At 46.6% G+C, this 21166-nt stretch overlaps 1 protein-coding gene across 1 annotated transcript in view; it reads right to left on the reverse strand.

Moving 5' to 3' along the window:
• LOC135897668 (ATP-binding cassette sub-family C member 3-like) overlaps positions 1-10386 on the reverse strand; it is a 94339-nt gene extending 83953 nt beyond the window's left edge. The window contains exon 1 of the mRNA XM_070541045.1: positions 10122-10386. Within this exon, the coding sequence (XP_070397146.1) occupies positions 10122-10142 (21 nt within the window). The 5' untranslated portion in view covers positions 10143-10386. The remainder of the gene's footprint in view (positions 1-10121) is intronic.
• Between the last annotated feature and the right edge of the window lie 10780 nt (positions 10387-21166).

Genomic DNA, 21166 nt, shown 5'->3' on the forward strand with positions numbered 1-21166 from the left:
GCATAGCACTTTTTGTGCAAAATTGGCAACTGGAAACAAAAATCGCAAGGGGTTGAGAAATCAAGCGATCTACTAAGGGAGAGAGCCAAGGCAACAACCAAACTGCAAGGAAAAACGAATTTAACAACAAATCTAACAAATATAACCGTTGCTTCATAAAATATTTATGGATCAACATCTTTTTATTTAAATAGGAAGTAGAGAAAACGCCGTCGGAAGCGGAGAACAATTACGTGTTTTGAATGACGCTTCTACAGTTATCGGTCGAACCGCTTTACGTAGCCACTTCTCTATTGTGCTTATGTGGGTGTTTTTCTGACCTTTCGCGGTGGGCGCAGTACGTCTACAATCGCAGTATCCTGCGCTCTACGCGGTTGTATGGGACTGGCGGCCACACAGCGGTACGCAACTTCCCAAATAACAACACGAGTCGTTTTCGCACTTGGAACAGTAAACGAGGAATCCAAAAGAACTGCGATTCTTCCGCAAATATATATTTCGCTGTAATTCTTCCAGAGCTAATACAAAAAATGCTACTATAGTCGGAGACAACTTAAGTCTACAGTGAAGCCTCGCCCACGCCCTCATTACAACCAGCCACTGTTCCTCCACGAGGCTGCAAATAATCCGTACTTCAAACTTTTCCTGTTACCCGAATAAGGCGTTAACCACAAAAAAGTAAAACTATTAGCGCTTAATTTTACACGTTTTCCCTCGCCTATTACAGTGCAATGACGAAAGCCTAATTCTTTATTGAACTGAAATGCTTGCTTCGCTGCAACTATTTATTGTCAAGCTTCACTTCAGTTGGCAGTGAAGTTTCATGAGTAAACCGGCTCAGCAGTGAAAAGAACTGTACCGCAGACTTTTGAAGAGTGAAATATACTCAGACTCCGTACACTTTGTCCATGTCTGTTGCATACCTCATTGGTTCCGCCAATGGAAAAACTCTTCAAGAACAGCGGACGATCCGGAGCTATCAAGCACGACGCCATTTTGATAAGGCCGCATGACGATGATTTTGTTTGCTTCTGTGATTAACTGGCGGAGTAATATTGCTACATGCGTGTGGTATTTGTTTGAACGATGCGCGTGGGTGCCATCTCTCAAGAAAAGAGGAGGAAGAACGAACTGGGCTCGCGCTGTGAATCTAACCGGTCAGCGCTGCAAGCGTTGTTGCAAATATAACCTATAAATAGTTTCTCGTCTTACTGACTCGTCTTTCGCGTAAGAATATCTACAGAGGTTCTACAGCTACCTTAATTTTACACAAGAAAAGCAGGGAGATACCTATAGAGAAAGGGGTCAGACAGGGAGACACAATCTCCAAAGCTATTCACTGCTTGCTTAGAAGAATTCAAGCTATTAAGCTGGGAAGGCTTAGGAGTAAAGATCGACGGCGAATATCTCAGCAACCTTCGGTTTGCCGATGACAATGTTCTATTCAGCAACAATGCAGACGAGTTACAACGAATCATTGGAGACCTTAACAGAGAGAGTGTAAGAGTGGGGTTGAATAATAATATGCAGAAGATAAAGATAATGATAAATAGCCGGGCAAAGGAACAAGAGATCAGGATCACCAGTGGGCCTCTAGAGACTGTGAAGGAGCACGCTTACCTAGGTCAATTAATCACAGGGAACCCTGATTATGAGAAGGAAATTCACAGAAGAATAAAAATGGGTTGGATCGCATAGGGCAGACATTGCCAGCTCCTGACTGGAAGCTTGCCATTATCATTGAAAAGTAAGATGTGCAATCAGTGCATTTTGCCAATGCTGACATATGGGGCAGAGAGTCGGAGACTGACAAAGATGTTTGAGAGCAAGGACCACGCAAAGAGCGATGGAACGAAGATTGCTAGGCATAACCTTAAGATACAGAAAGACAGTTGTTTGGATCAGAGAGCAAACGGGTATAGACGATATTCTAATTGACATCAAGAGGAAAAAATGGAGCTGGGCAGGTCATGTAATGCGCTGGTTAGATAACCGTTGGACCATTAGGGTTGCGGAATGGGCACCAAGAGAAGGAAAACGCAATCGAGGATGACAAAAGACTAGGTGGAGCGATGAAATTAGGAAATTCGCGGGCGCTAGTTGGAATCGGTTGGCGCAGGACAGGGGTAATTGGAGATCGCAGGGAGAGGCCTTCGTTCTGCAGTGGACTTAAAACAGGATGGTGATGATGATGATGATGATGATGATGACGACGACGACGACGACGATGATGATGATGAAGGTGGTGGGCCCCTCCCCCCCCCCCCCCCCCGAAAAAAATCCTGGGTACGTGCCTGGTCTCTTCTATATGTGTCTGCGGACTCCAAATGCAGCAGTTACTTCAGCTACTTAATGCCTAGAAGATGGGATCCTTCTTTGATGTGTCAGTCTAGGAGCACCCTCAGTTTATACGGGCAATGACTTTCATATTAACACTGCTGTAGACTTCGGTCACCCTATTACGTCGCAACGCCGCAGGCTTATCACTGTAGAGAACTATACGCTGCTCGACCAGAGACTTCTCACAAAAACAGACACTTTTTAGGCTAGGCTGCTGTTTGAGAAGTTTGAAAAGGCTTGAATGTTTAGCATTTCGTTCGATGTGCGCCTGCCTCCCTGTGAATGAACGAACAGCTATGACAATGTTGGAGACAGACACATTTTTAAAATATATTGCAAACATTTGCCTGGCTACATCCCCACGATGGTACCCGAGATGATAAGGAACGCATTATAAGCGACACATCCATACGTACATCACACTCACATAAGCACGAACGATAGAAGGCAGAGTGCCCGTTTAGCAGAGAGCTAAACACGCCCTGCTACCGTTTTTGATAACTCTCGCTTCAGTCACACATACTCTACGCGCCCTATTATTCACCTCCTCTATTGGAAGAGGGGCAGAACAAATTAAGTAAACGCTGCCTGGAAAAACAGCTGTTGCGCTGATGAAACATCGGCTGCAGCGACGTATGCTGAAGCAAAAAAACACTGCAGTGTCCCCCGAAAGGCGAAACATCGATTGCGATAGCAAATTAGTGGATAGCTATACGAAGTAAGGATACTAGTTTGCGTACTAACTAAATTAACAAGCATCACGTCACACGCCCACAACCAAACACGAACACATCTCACTCGATGGCCGCGGAAACTCGCTGTCAGAACGCTGGAGTGAGAAAGCCAGGCAGCAGCAGCGAGCGAAATGACTGTCGCGCTGCCTCTCGCATCAACGCGAACAAAGCCGCGAGAACCGCAGCGCATGGCGGACTCTGTGCCCGTCGCAGAGGGCTTTCACGATACAGCGGCCCGGGCGGGCGCATGCGGCCGCCCGGGCCACCTGGAGTAGAACGCCCCCCTCCCTCTAACCGCCCCCAGAGCTTTGCGCATGACGGAAGATGGCGCGCTTCTCCCCCACTTTCCTCCTTTTCGTGCGCGAGATTGAACCGCGATCGCTGGCTCGCCGTTGCACGCTTTCGTTCGCGAATGCAGCATACGGCGCGCGGCGACGATTTTACCGCCCTTGGACTTTATACGACACTTCACGGGGACGTCGACGCGACACCGATAGCAGAAATGCGCTCGGAGTGCCCACATAATTAATTGTTAACGCAATAAAAAAGCATGGCAGTCATGGTACATAACTAAAGCATCTGGACAAGGTCAGTTTGTTTGCTCTAAGCAGAGCACCTTCGTTGTGTTAGGAGCACTAGCGAAATTTCTACTGTAAGGTCCGAGTGCACGTTGCAGCCCATGTGACCAATACCACGTAAGCCCCAAGTGCATTTCTGAGCGGCTCTCGAAGTCGCAAAATGTGTGCTCAAAGTCTCATAACGTATCGATACGAATCATGATTGATATCCGGACAAGGTAGAGTACGGATAGACTTGGGACTTTTGAACGAAATTCGAATCCGGGACAGCTGGTAGCGCGACGTCGTACGTAGAGGAAATAAACCTGCTCACGCGCGAGCAGTGCCCGTGCCCTCCGACCCGCTATTTTTTTTTACTACGAAATGATTGGAAAGGCGCGCCACGAAAAGTGCATTCACTCCCGTTTAGTCGGTGGACACGCGACAGCTTCACAAAATGTCCAGACGTAAAAAAAAATAAATAAAGGATGAGCCATTTCACTCTGTGAAGGTAGATGACCAGCGAAGCCTGTTTAGCACACGACACAGAGGTGACAGAATTTTGAACAAAGGTACGAGCATATTTATTGTCCTGATCGGTGGTCAGGGTGACGATAGGTATGCGCCCACATTCCCGCATAACCTGTCATTAAATGCGTCCGTCACCTAACGCGGCATACCCATCGCGGCGACAGAAGAGAGATGAAATTCTGTGCTGGAATGATGAGCGGCAATGGAGCCAGCCGTTGCTGATGAGCCGTTGCTGATGATGATAGTTGTTATTATGACGATGATAATGATGACGACGACGACGACGACGACTTTAGTTTCATCTTGCCAATGAACGGCTCATAACCCCTTAAGCAATGAGCGGCAGCCGAGCCGGCTGTGGGAGGAGGCGACGACGACGAACGCGTGAGGAGCGGCAAGAGCGCGTTCGCGCGGTTGCGCCAAGAGGCACCAACGAGCTAGTTCGCGGATTCTTCGGAGACGACGGAAATACCCTAGCCATATAGAGCTTCGTCGTAAAAAAAACGAGATGTCATGTTTGCCTTTCGTACATGTTGGAGGCTTTCAACTAATTTTGCCCTCGGGAATCTTCGGAATTTGTGAGAATCGTCATTAAACCAGCCATGTTCTCCGTAGGATTAGGGTCTCTTCGCGGCGACGTCCAACTACCCCTTTCTTTCACTAGCTAGCCGACGCTTTAATATCTTAGCATCAAAATTACAAGTATATAGAGAGAAACGAAAAGGGAAAGAGAGAGAGATAGAGAGAAAGGCAAAGGAAAGAGATGGAGGTTAACCAGAGATTATCCCGGTTGGTTACCCTGTACTGGGGGAGGAGAAAGGGGATGCAATAGGTGAGAAAGAAAGAAGGATAAAAAAAGGGGAAAAAACCTAAGCACACACACGCACGTACACACGAACTATTTCTGTGGGCACTGTCACGCAATCCGCAAAGGCATTCCTAGTCTTACGCAGTGTCACCGTACAGTCCTGCGCCACACAGTGTACTGTCACAATTTGCCAGGAAGTCCCATGTCTTTCAAGTATCGCAGCAGCGCCTTCATAGCGGATCGCGCTGATGTTCGCGTAGGCCAGGTTCCAAGGATCTTGTTTTCTGCCATTGGGCGCTTGTCCAGTTTGTCTAAGGTGTCTGAGAGGACAGTTCTTTGTGGGTTAAAGCGAGAGCACTGACAAAGAAGATGCTCAATCGTTTCGTTGCACCCGCAGAAGCCACACAGTGGGCTGTTGGCCATTCCGATAAGGAAAGAGTAGGCATTTGAATATGCTACTCCAAGCCATAGACGGATAAGAAGGGTGCAGTCACGTCGTGGAAGCTCAGGCGGAATATGGAGCTGTAAATTAGGGTCCACAGTATGGAGGCGTGCACTTGTGAAATCGGATGAATTCCACTGGGCTAATGTCAGGTCACGCGCAAGTGCGGCAAGTTTTTTCGCTGCGTCGGCTCTCGAAAGAGGAATGGCAACGCAGTTGACGCCGTCATATGGGCAGATCGGGCAGCTGCGTCTGCTCGATCATTGCCATGTATGCCACAGTGACTAGGCAACCACTGATATATTATATCGTGTCCTTCGGCAACTAGTCGATGGTGGACTTCTCTGATCTCTGCGGCGAGCTGCTCATGTGATCCATGGCGCAGTGCCTAGAGTACACTCTGTAGGGCTGCCTTGGAATCACAGAAGATTGACCATGCGTGGGATGGTTCCTCCTTAATAAAATGAAGAGCCGCACGCAGGGCTACCAGTTCAGCAGCTGTCGTTGATGATACATGTGACGTCTTTGGCTGTATCTTGACGGATCTTCTTGGTATCACCACAGCGGCAGCTGCGCTTGCAGATGTGACTGAACCATCGATGTAAACGTGTACGCGGCCACTGTGCACCTCATGTAAAAGTTATAACGTGGCCTGCTTAAGGGCAAACGATGGCATGTTGGCTTTCTTCATGATTCCTGGGATGGTGAGACGTATGTCAGGTCTGTGCAGGCACCATAAAGGTAAGGATGGTCTTGCTGCAGGCATGTAGTTCGATGGCAATGAGGTACGATTGGCATCAATTAAACGACTGAAAGTTGTGTGTGGCCTTTCTGTGGGTAGAGCGGCAAGATGGTGAGAAGGTAATCGGGCAACGTGCCGAATATGCGCCCTGAGTGCGTCGGTTGCCAAGTACGTTGATATTGGGTGATCTCGAGCTATGACAATCGTTGCCGTTGTAGACGCACACCTCGGAAGACCGAGACACGTCCTTAGGGCTTGAGCTTGTAGTCCCTGGAGTACACACAGGTTTGTTTTGCAGGTGTTCCCAATCACAGGGAGGCTGTATCTTGCAAAACCGAGGAACGAGGCGTTATACAGCTGCAGCATTGACCGCACCGAAGTGCCCCATGACTTTCCGCCGAGAAATTTGAGGAGATGTATTATCGTCAATAATCTCTTCTTCAGGTATGAAGCATGCGGGCTCCATGATAGGTCTCGGTCAATAATTACCCCTAAAAAGCGGTGTTTCCGTGCATTTGCTACTGCTTGCCCATTGACCTTTACACTGTAACGCTGCATTTCCTTCCGAGTGAATGTAACAAGGCAGCATTTCTCTGAAGACAGCTCTAAGTTCTGTTTTCGCAAGTACAGAGATGTTATCGTAGCTGCCTTTTGTAGCCGTGCTCGTACCTGCAGTCGTGTTACGGCAGACGCCCAAATGCAGATATCGTCGGCATATATTGATACCTTAACTGTGTTGGGCAAGCATCGGACTAGGCCAACGAGCACTAGGTTGAACAGCGTCGGGCTCAACACTCCGCCTTGCGGTACTCCACGGCACGTTTGGTGTTGAGTCGTGCCGCCATCCTCGGTCATCACGAAGAAATGCCTGTCGGTCAAATAACTGCACAGCCACTGAAAAGTGCAGCCACCGATTCCGGCTTCAATAAGAGCATTTATAATGGCATAATGTGCTATATTATCATAGGCGCCTTTTATGTCTAGGAATAATGCAGCAGTGAGTCATTTCCGGCGTTTTTGATGCTGAACAAACGTAACCAAATCGATTACATTATCTATGGATGAGCGCCCTCGCCGGAAGCCGAGATAGCATCTGGGTACACGTTGTAATTTTCCATGTACCATTCCAGGCGCGTCAAAATCATTCGTTCCATTATTTTCCCTATGCAGCTGGCCAGAGCGATGGGGCGGTACGATGACAAGTTTAACGGTGATTTACCAGGTTTGAGAAGTGGAACCAAGCGGCTGCATTTCCAGTAACGTGGAACCAAACCGTTGCGCGAAGACTCGTTGTAATGGTTTAGTAGCATGAGTCGTGCTTTCTGCCCAAGATTGGCGAGCGCCGCAAAGGTAACCCCGTCCGGGCCAGGTAACGAAGAGCGCCCGCAAGTCGCCAGTGCCGCTTCAAGCTCCTCCAGCGAAAAAATTACATCCATGCGGGAATCCCGTGGCACAGAAGTAGCACATGGTGTAATTGCGCATTGGAACTGCAAGCTGCAAAGTCTTGAGCAAAATTCTTCAGCAATGTCAATTTCGCTGCGACCTTGGTGCAAAGCTAGGGCTTTGAAAGGGACACGCTGTTGTGGTGATACGCGAAGACCACGCACGGTTCTCCATATCTGAGATAATCGCTGACGTGGATCCGACGACTCACAGAAACGTTTCCATCTTTGAGATTGTAGTGCATCGATGCGACGTTGAATCTTCTTTTGCATCCGCCTTGCCTCTCGGAGATCATGGATGGATTTAGTTCTCCTGTATCTTCTTTCAGCCCGCCGGCGAATTGCTCGTAGTCGCTGCAGTTCTGCTTCAAATTCTGCATATTTCGGGAAAGGCTGGAAACTACACGTAGCCTCTTGCATGGCTTTATGAATTTCGTGTTCCGGACTTGAATGGTTCCCTTGCTGACATACTCCCTCCATGTGCGACCGAAACGCCGACCAGTCAATTCGCCGGAGTGTCATGGAGGAGCATTTCGATAGTCCCTTGATCTTCAGGTACGTCGGAATATGGTCGCTTCCATGTGTTTCGATGTCTGTAAACCATTGCACGTTTCTTTCAAGAAGCCGAGAAACCAAAGTCAAGTCTAGGCAGCTGCTGTAGGTAGGCCCACGTAAATATGTCGGACTACCATCGTTGAGGCAGTAAAGGTCGTGCTGTGTGGCAAAGGATGCTATTCGCCTTCCCCTGGAGTCCATCTTCACGCTCCCCCAAAGCGGATGGTGAGCATTAAAATCTCCTGTGAGAATCGTAGGGCCGGGTGTCGCTGATAGCACGTCGTGCAGTCGTTTAGAGTCGAAGCCACTTGAAGGAGCAATGTACACAGCGACAAGTGTGAACGTAAGCTTATTCGTTTTCACGATTAAACAAACGTAGTGGTTGTCGTCGTGAGGCGGAACTGGGTGCAACACGTAAGTCAGATAACATCTAATATATACAATTACCTTGCTTACATCACCACAGGTAGAGGACATGAATGCCTCATAGCCAGAAATACGTATAACATTCTGCACGTTCGGTTCGCAAATTACGAGGATGGGAAAACGGTTTTCGAAGACAAAATGTCTAAAATCTGAAATTCTTGATTTGAGACCACGGGCATTCCACTGCAGTAAAGATGCTTTCTTGACTTCCTTGTGGAAGGGCAGCGAGGGGCGGGCCATGGTGCTATGCGATGCTTTCAAGTACTGGAGTCAGCGCGTCCAATATTTGCAGTGCGCTACGAGCAGCTGGAGTGGTAGCGAGGGAGGGAGGGAGGGAGGGAGGGAGGGAGGGAGGGAGGGAGGGAGGGAGGGAGGGAGGGAGGTTAACCGGGGACGTGCCCGGTAGGCTTCCCTACACTTGGGAGAGGGAAAGGGGGAAATAAATATTAAGGAAAGAGAAGAAAAATGATAAAGAGCCAGTTATTGTGAACCCATTTGCAGAGGAATGTACGCTGTGATCACCATCGTTCGAACAGTCCGGTCGCCTTCAACAAGTGCAAAAAGGCTCTTGTGGCCTTGTACGTGCAAGAATACACAAGCATAAAGCAAAAAATAGGGGAAAGAGGTGAACTTTACTCAGAGAAGAGAGGTTAGCTTTATTTATAAACATTTGTGGCAATGAAGTAAATAACCGTGAATTTATTTGAACATGGCTACAAAATCTGCTATATGAATACAGTAACTATGCATACTAAGCACGGAAGAAACAGCAAAAAACATAATAATAATTCACAAACAACGCATACGAGGTGCTTAAAATGTCTTGCCCGTTAAAATCATTGCACTTTTACGAACCAGAGCCCAGATCACAAAGTTAGTCAAGTCCAGAGAGGCCTGTTACGTTAACCATGAAAGTCCATGCTTAAGTGACATTTGAGGAGAAAATAGTCGGTGTCCTTGAGGCTAAAGCATAGATTTGAAGACTTTTTTTTCTTGTTGTACGTCATCACATTCACACGGTAGCATTGTAACGGCCTGAGGGACGGTGCAGCGCCAGCAGAAAAAAATTAAGAAATGAAATGCTGACCAAATTGATCGCCAAGTCGCTGCAGCTGTCCACAAGCTTACATAGATTACATAATTTCGAAAGAATCGTCAAGGGACGTAATATCTAAAAAAAAGCGATACTAACGTTTAAGGAATGTTATTGCTTACAGGAAAATACTACAAAGAAAGAAAAGAAAATGTGTCCCGAAGAGGCTTTGTAATATCAAAGCTGACGCTTCAAGTTGCCAAATTCGTCTCGTATACAGCAGCTACCTGCTCATGTTTAATTTTAGAGCTTTACAAGTATAGGCGCTCTAGTACTCCTAGATTTCATTACAGGATCCCTTTCTTTTCGCGTTGAGCCATGTTTTCTGCTTTCGGGGCAGTCGAAATGGCACGCAATCAACACGTGCGAGGCAACATTTCATTTCCCAAAGAACTGGCCGCCACCTTCATTATCTCCGCACAAATGACGTGGTCAAATTCCGCCGACTCACAGTTTTCCCCAGAACGTCCATCGTTCTCCGGTCGCAGCCTCTGCGTCGACGAAAGCTCGGGAGGGACGTTGCCGTGCCTCCTCTACGTGCACAGGCAGACGCGGTCAGCCTCGTCGACACTGCAATGCGTCACGCTCTTTGAACCACTCCGTAGTCGTCGCTTGGCACACGCGCTTTGGTCTAGCGGATCCATTTCGTGTCTTCGACGTAATGTTTTTGCACTAAAACGCACGCTACTCGTTTCCTTCACACAGGGGGACCTTCCTGCGACGCACAGCACCGAGATTCGGTTGCGAATGCGGCTGCGCGAACGCGGCAACTCCGTCACAGGCGCAGATGTCGAGGCTTGACGGGTCCTGCCAGCCCCCCCCCCCCCCATAGCTTTCTTTTTTTTATCTCTCTTTTTTTATTTCTTCCGTCACTTTTAATTCCGCGTTGCGTACATGTGGTCGCTGCGTACAGCGCAGCGTCAATTTGCGAATCCCATGCCGGCTGTGCGTGTGCACTGTGAGACGGCAAGAGTTGAATAAACGTTTTCGGTTGTGAGTGTGGCACGTCTCATGTTGCGAGGTAATGTCCTTTTTCCTCTCTCTCTCTTTCTCTTTCGTTTATACACTTTCAGCCGTTAGTTAGACCGCGCCATATAGGCACACGATGATTTCGAAACACATCGTCGAGCGATCGAAGGTGCGGTCGCCGTTCGCTCTCTCTCTCTCCGTGTCCGCAAAAGCAAAACGCGTGCGCGTGAGCTTTCGTTCGAATGCCGAGCAATGATGTCATTGCCATCGCTCGCGTTCGCGTCTTCTGCGCCCGGCTGCCCTGAAACTCATTTGAGGGCTTCGGAAGCTAAAGGTGCAAGGCTGAAGGCACTGTACATATGCGGAGGCCACGGAAAATCAGAGCTGACTTTTTTTTCTGAATGATTTGGACAAGCTCCGATTCAACAGGTATAACTAGGCCCGGATGTTAAGGCCGCGTATTCTTTCGCAGCGACACCTGTACGCTACGGCTTTTTTAAAATTTTTATTTTAGGCGATCATTCACAAAAAACTCAGGTGGGCGCCTAGGGCCGAGTCTTCTTACACTGCAGTTGGCTTTGGCTCTAATCTGGCTCGAGCAAGTAAACGCAACGACATAATCCAAAACCACAAGACAGATGAAGCAGCACATTTAAATTATGTGTCCAGGCCTTTTTGAAAAAAATTTAAGGGTAAGGAAGATCGCGTTAGGACAGGCTCAATATATATGTAAGGTTCGCATGTAAATTGCGATATGAAGAGCTTGATGTTTCGTCACTTTAGTCCGTAACCACACAGTCCTTTAATGACGTCCCCGCCTCATACCAGCACGTTTCCTGCAATGGCTTGAGTTCTTCGCGTTGCGATAAGACTTTGTGAACACTCGGAGATACAAGAACTCAATCTTTTCGTTGACTCATTCGATTTTGGGTGGCACTTGAGAATTCAATGCGAGTGGTCGCTACAGGGGTACTGAAGCGTATTTTAGCGTGACATCGTTGAGGGCCCTGCCTCGTAGAAAAATCCGGTGTCGTCGGCGTTGTCCGTTGGAGAAAAATCATCCCGAATCAAGTGCGCCCTCCGCGTGGCGCAGAGATGTTACTGAAACTAATTCAATTTCTCAAAGTAGAGTACGTCAGAAAATTCATGAACTACGACTTACACACAACCTATAGACGTGATGGCGTCAGTCTGTAATTTTATTATGAGAGAACGCGTAATTCTGTTACGTGGGAACTCAAACACAAACCCCTTTTCCAGCTGCCGCTTGAGGTCCGTCTTAGTGGGCACGGACGCTATAGGTGTGGATGCTGGGGAGACCTAGCGAGTGGGTTGTTGTCTTTAACTTAACAAGTTTGTTAGAGACATGTACTGATGCGTACGTGATTTATTGTGAATGTCCTAATTACGAATGAGGTAATTATGCGAAATTAATGGCGATTGTGATAGTTCATTGTACCTGAACAATCGAATACGTTTGCATCGCATAAAAATTCGATTTCGGAGGAAAGGGAAGGCGATGTGAACGTCTCGCTTCTCGGTGGACGACTAAACCGTGCCGTAAAGGAACGAGCGCCTGTGAGAGTGACATTGAGACAGGAGATGGAATGTGTCCACTGTTCGCAGAGGCCGCGAGGCGTGGCGATGACGTCAGCGCTAGGGCGTAAAGTACCGGAGCGCGCGCTCGTTGTAATTACGCAGTTACGTGACTCAAGACGACGGCAAGCGAATGAGAAGGCGGCGTGAAGGCAGCCCGATAACGCTATCACGTTCCGCTATTAAATTATGGGGTTTTACGTGCCAAAATCACTTTCTGATTATGAGGCACGCCGTAGTGGAGGACTCCGGAAATTTCGACCACCTGGGGCTCTTTAACGCGCACCTAAATCTAAGTACACGGGTGTCTTCGCATTTCGCCTCCATCGAAATGCGGCCGCCGTGGCCGGGATTCGATCCCGCGACCTCGTGCTCAGCAGCCTAACACCATAGCCACTGAGCAACCACGGCGGGTGCGTTCCGCTATTAAAGGCGAAGTTTAAGATGAAGCTTTAGCTTGGGCCCAACTCCAACGCGTCCTATTCAAATACGTGTAAAACGCAAAAACGCTTTTCTGAGATAAGCTTATTTTAACGAAATGTGTTTCATTCGAGAGAGAAATTTAAATTCTAGTGACTGTTGGAAGCGGCATTTAGATTTGTGGCCTGCATTTTGTTGAAAGAATATTCAAAAATTCGACAGTTTAAAAGAAATAGAAGCAAGAAGTTTACAAATTAGGAGCTCCCCATCAAGAACAGATATCGCGGTTCTGTAAACGGCATCCATTAGATCATTCGAAGCAGACAAACGCAATATGTCAACTTATATATTACGTGAATTTGTTACGTTGTGTACAAGGGTTCTGCAAAAGCTGTATTTACCCATTAATAAAGTTTTTGAACTTTATTTGTAATATATCAACTTTGTACACTTTAGATGTACTGTGGTATGGAATTTACAGAATTGTGATATCTCTTTCCATTGCTGAGTTACGAAGTTGTAAGCTTGATACTTTCGTTTTCGGAAAATTCGTGATTTTTGCCAATTTTCAGTAAAAAATTGGCGACCGCAATAAAAATTCGAGACCAACAGTCACTAGATTTTAAGGGTTTCTTTTAAATGCAGCAAACCTCCTCAAGTTCGGTGCAGTGATTCCCCAGAAAAACAGGAAGGTTGGTACGAAGGTTAGGAAACACAGGATATTTTAGTTTGTTTGATACAAGTTGTCTTGCAATGGGGCCGGATCTGGCGCCATCGATATTATCGTGACGTCATGATGTAGTAAGGCCAGATATGATGATGTGGCTCACGAAAATAATAGGCAATGGTGCTGCGCCACTTCCCTGCGCACCAAAACCAAGGCTGGTTCACAGAAACAAGTAGCATATGTTATTCAGAAAGCTCCGACGCTTGCCAATATTTGCTTTTATGGTACAGAGAGTTTGGACCTTCACTTGAAGCAGAAAAGTGCAAATCTAAATTGTCGTGTCAGTGCCGACATAATTCCTTTTTTTTTCACCCCCGCTAAAATTATTAACAGGCAGGACATATGTCAGTATGGATAGATTATATTATGGGGTTTTACGTGCAAAAACCACTTTCTGATTATGAGGCACGCCGTAGTGGAGGACTCCGGAAATTTCGACCACCTGGGGTTGTTTAACGTGCACCTAAATCTAAGTACACGGGCGTTTTTGCATTTCGCCCCCATCGAAATGCGGCCGCCGTGGCCGGGATTCGATCCCGCGACCTCGTGCTCAGCAGCCTAACACCATAGCCACTGAGCAACCACGGCGGGTATGTCAGTATGGACGCTACCCTGAATATGTCAGGGTAGCGTCCACGCGTCCTCGGTCATTCCTTCGCTTCGGTATTAAATTCAATTACCTTTACTTTTCTTTGCGTGAAAGAAGGGAAATATTCACTAAGCGCTCTGCTACCTCTAGTAGCTTGACGAGGTAAATGCCCCCTCGACGCGATGGAAACGGACCACATGCAGACAGTTGGATGTATTACATATATACATGTATACATTATACTATACAGTATAATAAAGATATGAAGCACAATGGCGCTCTTTGGCCATACCCGGACCTTGCGCCAATAAACATAAAACATTCATTCAATGGTAAAAACGAAGGAGAACAATAAGAATAAAAAAGTGAGCAGGGGCCCTATAACGTAAAACTATTCCAATATGTTTTTATTCCAATCTCCTGACGTCAAATTTGCGTAACCGCCGACGCAAGCATCGGGCGGTCACCCGCAGGGTTGTCTGAACAAACCAATCAAACGCTCTCCTCGTTCATAGGAGGTCACTTTTGTTTGCTTGAAAAACGAATAACATATATGCCTACACTGAGCGGCTTGTCTTGTCTAATTGGCTCACAAGAGGCGAGGAGAACGCTCAAGTGGAGAGGGATTCGATAGGGCCGAGCCACTGCACTGAAAATCGATAACCGGATGAAGAGGGTGGTGCCGGCGTCTGCGATTGGTCCGCTTTCCGTTACTTAGCTTGCGGTGGCTCGTCGACAATCCCGGCGGCATGCAACGGAAGCTTAAGAATGACGCTAAAACGGATTTTCAGCAAAGAAGGAGTTGGCAGAACGAGGTCGTAAACGTGCCGAAAGTGCTCGAAAACGTTACACGACCACGCAGGAAGTTTTATTACACGCAAATAAATCCATGCTCTCCGACAGGTACGAGTAGCCAGTGCCGGAGCGATTGGTGGCAGCCATCATTTATTCCTTTCGGAACGGGGCAGCCTGCGACGATTCAGAAGAAAATTCAGTTTTGTTCGGCATATTAATGCATCCTTATCGCGAACACGTCACTTTGACGCGGGGAGTTTTTGCGGTTTTGTGACGTCGCGTGAGAGGCAGGTGAAGTGGGCGCAGCCCAAAAACTTTTGACCAATAGCCGAGAGCTAATGGCGAAGAGACGTCGAATCAGAAATAACTATTTTACTTTTGTTCAGTCAAATCATGCATAATTTGTGTGTGCACGTTATATCAGATGGGGAGCTATCGCGGTTTTCGTGACGTCGCGCGACAGACAGGTGAAACGGGTGTGGCCCAAAAATGTTTTTGACTAATCGCGGAGGGCTGATTTCAGAATGGGAATAGAAAGGTTTGAAATAGTTTTACGTTATAGCGCGCAGAATTACTGTAGCGTTACGGTAATATGTACAACTTTATGAGCTTTCAATTAAAGCAAACAGAGGCAAACCAAGCTCGTATATCGTAAGCACAATAGACAACACGTCACACATATACCAGACGGATCACCTGACACTATTCATCGTGTTCATTACTCGTGACAAGCAGGGTTAAAACGTCTCATAGAGGTCTGGTGCCCGACGGAATAACTGATCTTTTCGTGGTTGCTGGATGACATGTTCCTCGCATTGGGAAAATCATCAAATCAGTACTGTGGCAAAAATGTCGACTCTCCCAGCACTGGGCGAAAGCGCTAACTGCCATGTACAAGATCCAGCGTGGCTCGCTGTCAGAAAGCTGTGGGTGTTAGGCTGGCTAACAGCGTAGTTGATTAAACTAAAGAGCCGGCGCGCAACAAGTACAAGAGGCGAAGGGGAGGAAACTTGGGTCGTCCTCGAAGACGTCGATGTACCAGGCCGAATAGCCTCTGTCTTAAAGAAAACAGCAGAGTTACTCGGTAAAAGTATCACACTGCATCAGTACGCTTGGGAATGTCAGGTTGCTATCAAAGCTAGCGAGTAAACTGAAGAGAGGCGTCTTCTTGAATATCTTGATTGCCTGCTCAAGAATACCTACAAGAACCCGGCAAGAAATGTAACCATGGCTTTGACAGATTGGTGGATGTGTCAACCACTACAATATTCGTTCGCCACAAGTTAACAATGACGGTGGCTTTGCGTTTGCGCCCGGCCATTGCCAGGATCATCATTCAATCTTTCAATGAGTGCGCAAGTTGAAGCTAGAAAAGGTGTTGGACTTGGTCATGCGTGTAAAGAACAGTAAGAAAGAGTTTTCTCTTAGGACATACTTTTAAACCAAGACGCAGAGGGTACCCAGGCAGCACACCAGCATTGGTCCAACCATGGCCCAATGCTGGCAGAAATTGGTACCAATGTTGGACCAATGTTGGCATATTGGCAAAGTGCAACCCAATCCAATGCTGGCCCAGCGTTAAAGCCAAGATTGGACCAATGTTATGCCAATGCAGCAGCCATTGTGCTGCCAGCGTAGGACCAGCGTTAAAGCCAAGATTGGACCAATGTTATGCCAATGCAGCAGCCATTGTGCTGCCAGCGTAGGACCAGCGTTAAAGCCAAGATTGGACCAATGTTATGCCAATGCAGCAGCCATCGTAGGACCAGCGTTAAAGCCAAGATTGGGCCAATGTTATGCCAATGCAGCAGCCATCGTGCTGCCAGCGTAGGAACAGTGTTGAGCCATATCGTTGCCATTATTATTGCCAGCTTTGAGCCAATGCCCTTTGCATGACGAATATTCTAGATATGCTGGCTTTAGAGCACGCACATATTCTTACCGCAAACATTTTGCTAGCGGCATTTTTTGTAGCAATTGTCCCCTTACCGTTTTCCTCAATGGTAGCTAGGAAAGCTCGACAAAAAGATGTCAAGAAGCAGAAGTCATATATGATTGCAAATAATAATAAAAGAATACTGAAATTGACGTTTATGACAGTTTATTTGCGAATAAATTTTCACAAACAGGCATTTTCCGTGGACCTAGATGGGTGACGCTCGGTTATCTTCAAACAGTTTATTTACAGGCACTGCCCTCAGGATAGGAATTGGGCAAGGTGCCGAGGACGGTGGGCTGGCCAGGGGTTTCAGGGCAGGGAGCTGACGTCGGTAGGCAGGTTTGTCAGTGCTTGGATGACAGCGGGCTTATCAGGCCCCCGAGGACCACGATAACGCGGTGGTTTCGTTGATATTGCCACCATATCCCATAGCGACTTCACCATTACTTGGAGGAAATGTTTGCACTGTAAAATGAAAAGAAACATTGTCAGAGATGTTGGTATGACAAATGTATGTGGGAGAGTTTTAATTTGAAAAATCGCCATACTGCAACAATATTATAAGTCTGAGCAGAGAGTTCGAAAGGGTGTATCAAGAAACTTTCTTGCAAGAGATTTGTCAAGTAACACTTCTTAATATTTCGACATATATGGCATACCTTGTACAAGGTGTAACGTAATATTTAGAACAGACATAAAATGCGCAGGATCCATCCGCTTTGTTTACAGCCCACACCTAGTCAGCGTAGCACTTTATAATTAAAAATTGCAGCAAAACCTGATGCAGCACAAAAAGCCTAGTTTCAGAGTGTGTAGACACAATTCGGCCTTCGTGCGAAATTTTTAATGTGGAAACCGAGAAGTTCCGTCAAGAAACACTAGTAAAAGAAGCATTTATTATACGAAAAGAAATAACTGTCAGCTGGAAATGATGCTTGACCTATACCAGTGAGAAGAAGCGTGGTTCCTCGGTATCACTAGGATCAGGCCGCGCGCGTGGTTTGATAAAATCATAGTCCTGGAATTTGGGTGAAATTCACAGAGATTTACACGTGGTTCTACTCCAGGCACTATTCAAAGGCTGCAAATAAAAAGAGCTATTTAATTACAGGCACTCTACATTAGCCAGGCCTGTTTCAGTGAAATATATAGCGCGTGATATTGCTTGGGTGATATAGCTTGGGTGATATTGCTTCTGATAAAACTTATAGCATGCGCAAAACAAATGCGCTCACCACTGTATGATCCATGCTTCTTTGTATCCGAGTTCATCCCACATCGAAGACGGTGGCCACGAGCGCCGACTTTTTTGTAATTGTTGTTTCGCCTATATTAATTCTAACACTCACAAAAATTCGTGGCCACATTGCTGCGTATTTCGAGATGTAAGCTTCTCAGTAGGAATGACGACCGCAAACGAGCATTTTTCACGAGAGGAGTGCGCTGGCAAGAACGGAGAAGACGGCAAACACTCAGGCGGTGTTGCACCCAGTCGGCGTGCTAGCGACGCATAGAAGGAAAGAGTGAAAGGAAAGGGTGAACGAAGAATACGGCGTAAACGCCACTTTCCCCCGCTGGACCTAGCCCGACCGGGTTTTGGGGTGGCAGCGATGGAGGGCGACAAGGAGGACAATAGTGGCCCCGCCGCTTTCCCCCATGCTTCCGAGAGCACCCAATTCGACACAGCAGCTTATGGCTGTCTGAACGCTTGACTGATAGCATTGACCAGGCTCACCTGGGTGCGTGGGGGAGAGGCAAGGGGGGGCTGAAGGACGGAAAGCTAGGCCGAAAAAAAAATCCGGAATGCGCCGTGCCTACTAAAGGCAAAGACAAGAGGTTGTTGACACGCAAATGCCAAAACGTGCAATTAATTTTTTTTCTGTCAGGGGCATTCATACAAGGAGCTTACTAAACATGCACGAACAAACAAATATATTAGAATAGGAGCATGATGATTATGTCGCCGCAACATGCCATGCATGCTAAACAAACAAACAATAGTTTCACTAATGCATATGCGCTGCATCTCGATGCAATATAAAACGGTTCCGTCAGCTCTGAGGCACTGTAATTCTCGATTCTCCTCAGAATCCTGACCCACCAAAGCCGCGGAGCGTACATGCAAAAAATACAATGCGCAGGCAAATTCGCAATACCGTTGCTTCTTATGGAAAGCTCAAGTTCTTATTCACGATCAATAAAGCAGCGGCTAAATTTATGCGACTTCCCCTGCTTGCTACGTGCTACACTGGCTTTTCTCTTTAGGGGACACATTTCGGTAAAGGAGAAGTGCAATAATGGCGGTGTACCATTCATGGAGTTGACATGGGAGAACATATTTTTGGTTCCTGCGCAGTGTGCCTGTGATCAGTGCGTTAGTTTTCAAAACACGTTGTTCAATCTCAGCAAGTCGTAGAGCACTAAAAGCCGACAAGGCGAAAATTAGCTTATTACGGGCCAATGTCCTCCAAAGAAACCCAACTAGTAACCCATATTGGCAAATCCATACGAAAGTCGGTCCAATAATTCCCGCCTTGTTGAACGGCAGTGCCAATATTGTTTACTGACTGTGTAAAGTGGGCCAACATTGGATCTCTATCAGAATGGCACAGCCAATATTGTTTACTGACTGTGTAAAGTGGGCCAACATTGGATCTCTATCAGAATGGCACAGCCAATATTGTTTACTGACTGTGTAAAGTGGGCCAACATTGGATCTCTATCAGAATGGCACAGCCAATATTGTTTACTGACTGTGTATAGTGGGCCAACGTTGGATCTCTATCAGAATGGCACAGCCAATATTGGCGCCACGCTGTTAACCTTGGGCCAACATTGGGCCAGGAACCAGAATGGCACTGCCAATATTGGAACCACGCTGTTAATCTTAGGCCGTCATTGGGCCAAGAAGTGCCAATATGTTTCCAACGTTGGCCCAACCTGACGTGCCACCTGGGTAAGCATCACCCTGTGATCTGCTGTTATGCTGATACTTGGTTAACAGAATTTAGCAAGTTTCTTTCTAGCCAGTTGAAAGGATTGCGCATAAATAACTTCAATCTAGTGAAGAACTCAAATAAGTTCACTACTGTTATTTTCCCTTTTTGACTTTTTTATTGTTTGTTTTGGTTTCCTTCTAAGGACACGAAATGAATAAAGTGTAGCTTTACCATTGACATGAAGGATTTGTTTTACGTGGTCCATCAGGAGGGACCGGGTAAAACAAGAAGGTGATACTCTTCAGGGGCACGCGCTGAAAAGAACGGCGAACTTGCCTCTACTAACAAACCATCGCTTTATTACATTACAGACACTTAAAATCCTTAAATTTTAAACACTTAAACACATAAACACTTAAATTTTATCCGCGCATCGTATTTCGCACGGTCGGTAACTTTTTACCCTCTCAAACAGCCGCAAGGGTCTTTAAGGTACAAAAAAAAACTTCAATGTCACCATCGACTTCAACTTAGTTCAATGGAAATGCTTGGTCATTCCAGAAGGAAACACTTATGTGGATTCGCACGCATAATTATTGCGCATACCACATCTCGCGCTGAGTGAGCGAATCAAAAACCTCCTTACGAGAAAACAGTACCATCTGTAAAATGACAAGAGGCTATAATTAGGGCAGCGAAACTAAAACAAAGAACCACGGCACACATGCGTATATAGTTTGGGGGCTTACACGAACACAAAAAAAAGAAACAGACATTTTAGCTGTATTAGCGCGAATCCCTCTTCTACAATACCAAGAAATAGCATAGGCGGAGGCTTGGTAAGCGGGGAAATATACAATAGAGAATGACAGGTGGCGACGCCGGTTTGACGCTCTCGCAATCGCTCAGTGTGACGTCACAGATATTTACGGCTTCTGCTCGGGACTACATAATACTTTTTATCGGTGAAAACGGACTATGTTGTATTTTAATGGAGTTTAACATTGAACATAAAGCTTAAAGAACTTTTACTGGGCCACAATGGTCCTAGTGGTAAAAATGATTTGAAATCCGTGACGTCATGCTGACGCATGGCACTGAAGTTACGGCGCGAAAAAAAAAAATATCTTTAACCGTAAACAGTATCTTAACCTATCTTATGATAACCAACGTTTTATCGTACGAAACTAACGAAAATAAAGTTAGAAATCATACTTTACTAGTCCTAATTGACTTAGCCATGCTTTTCGATGATGTGTCCGTCTAACGGGAGGATCTTACAGTGATTCGTCGCTTTTCCTTTCCATGCAGAGCTCACAACCAAGGAGCATAACTCCAGGAGCGGGATTAGTATGGACCGGTGGCGCCTTCATGCACCAACAGTTGAGGCCTTGCACCAACAGTTGAGGCTGAAATAAGTAGTTTATTGCTGAACTTAAAGAATTCCACAGCATGCTGTTTGGATGGCACAAAGGCGGAGCCAATGAAAGCTGTGGCGAAGCATATTTGTAAAGCAATGTCA

The sequence above is a fragment of the Dermacentor albipictus genome, chromosome 6 (assembly GCF_038994185.2).
Source record: "Dermacentor albipictus isolate Rhodes 1998 colony chromosome 6, USDA_Dalb.pri_finalv2, whole genome shotgun sequence".
Lineage (NCBI taxonomy): Eukaryota > Metazoa > Arthropoda > Arachnida > Ixodida > Ixodidae > Dermacentor > Dermacentor albipictus.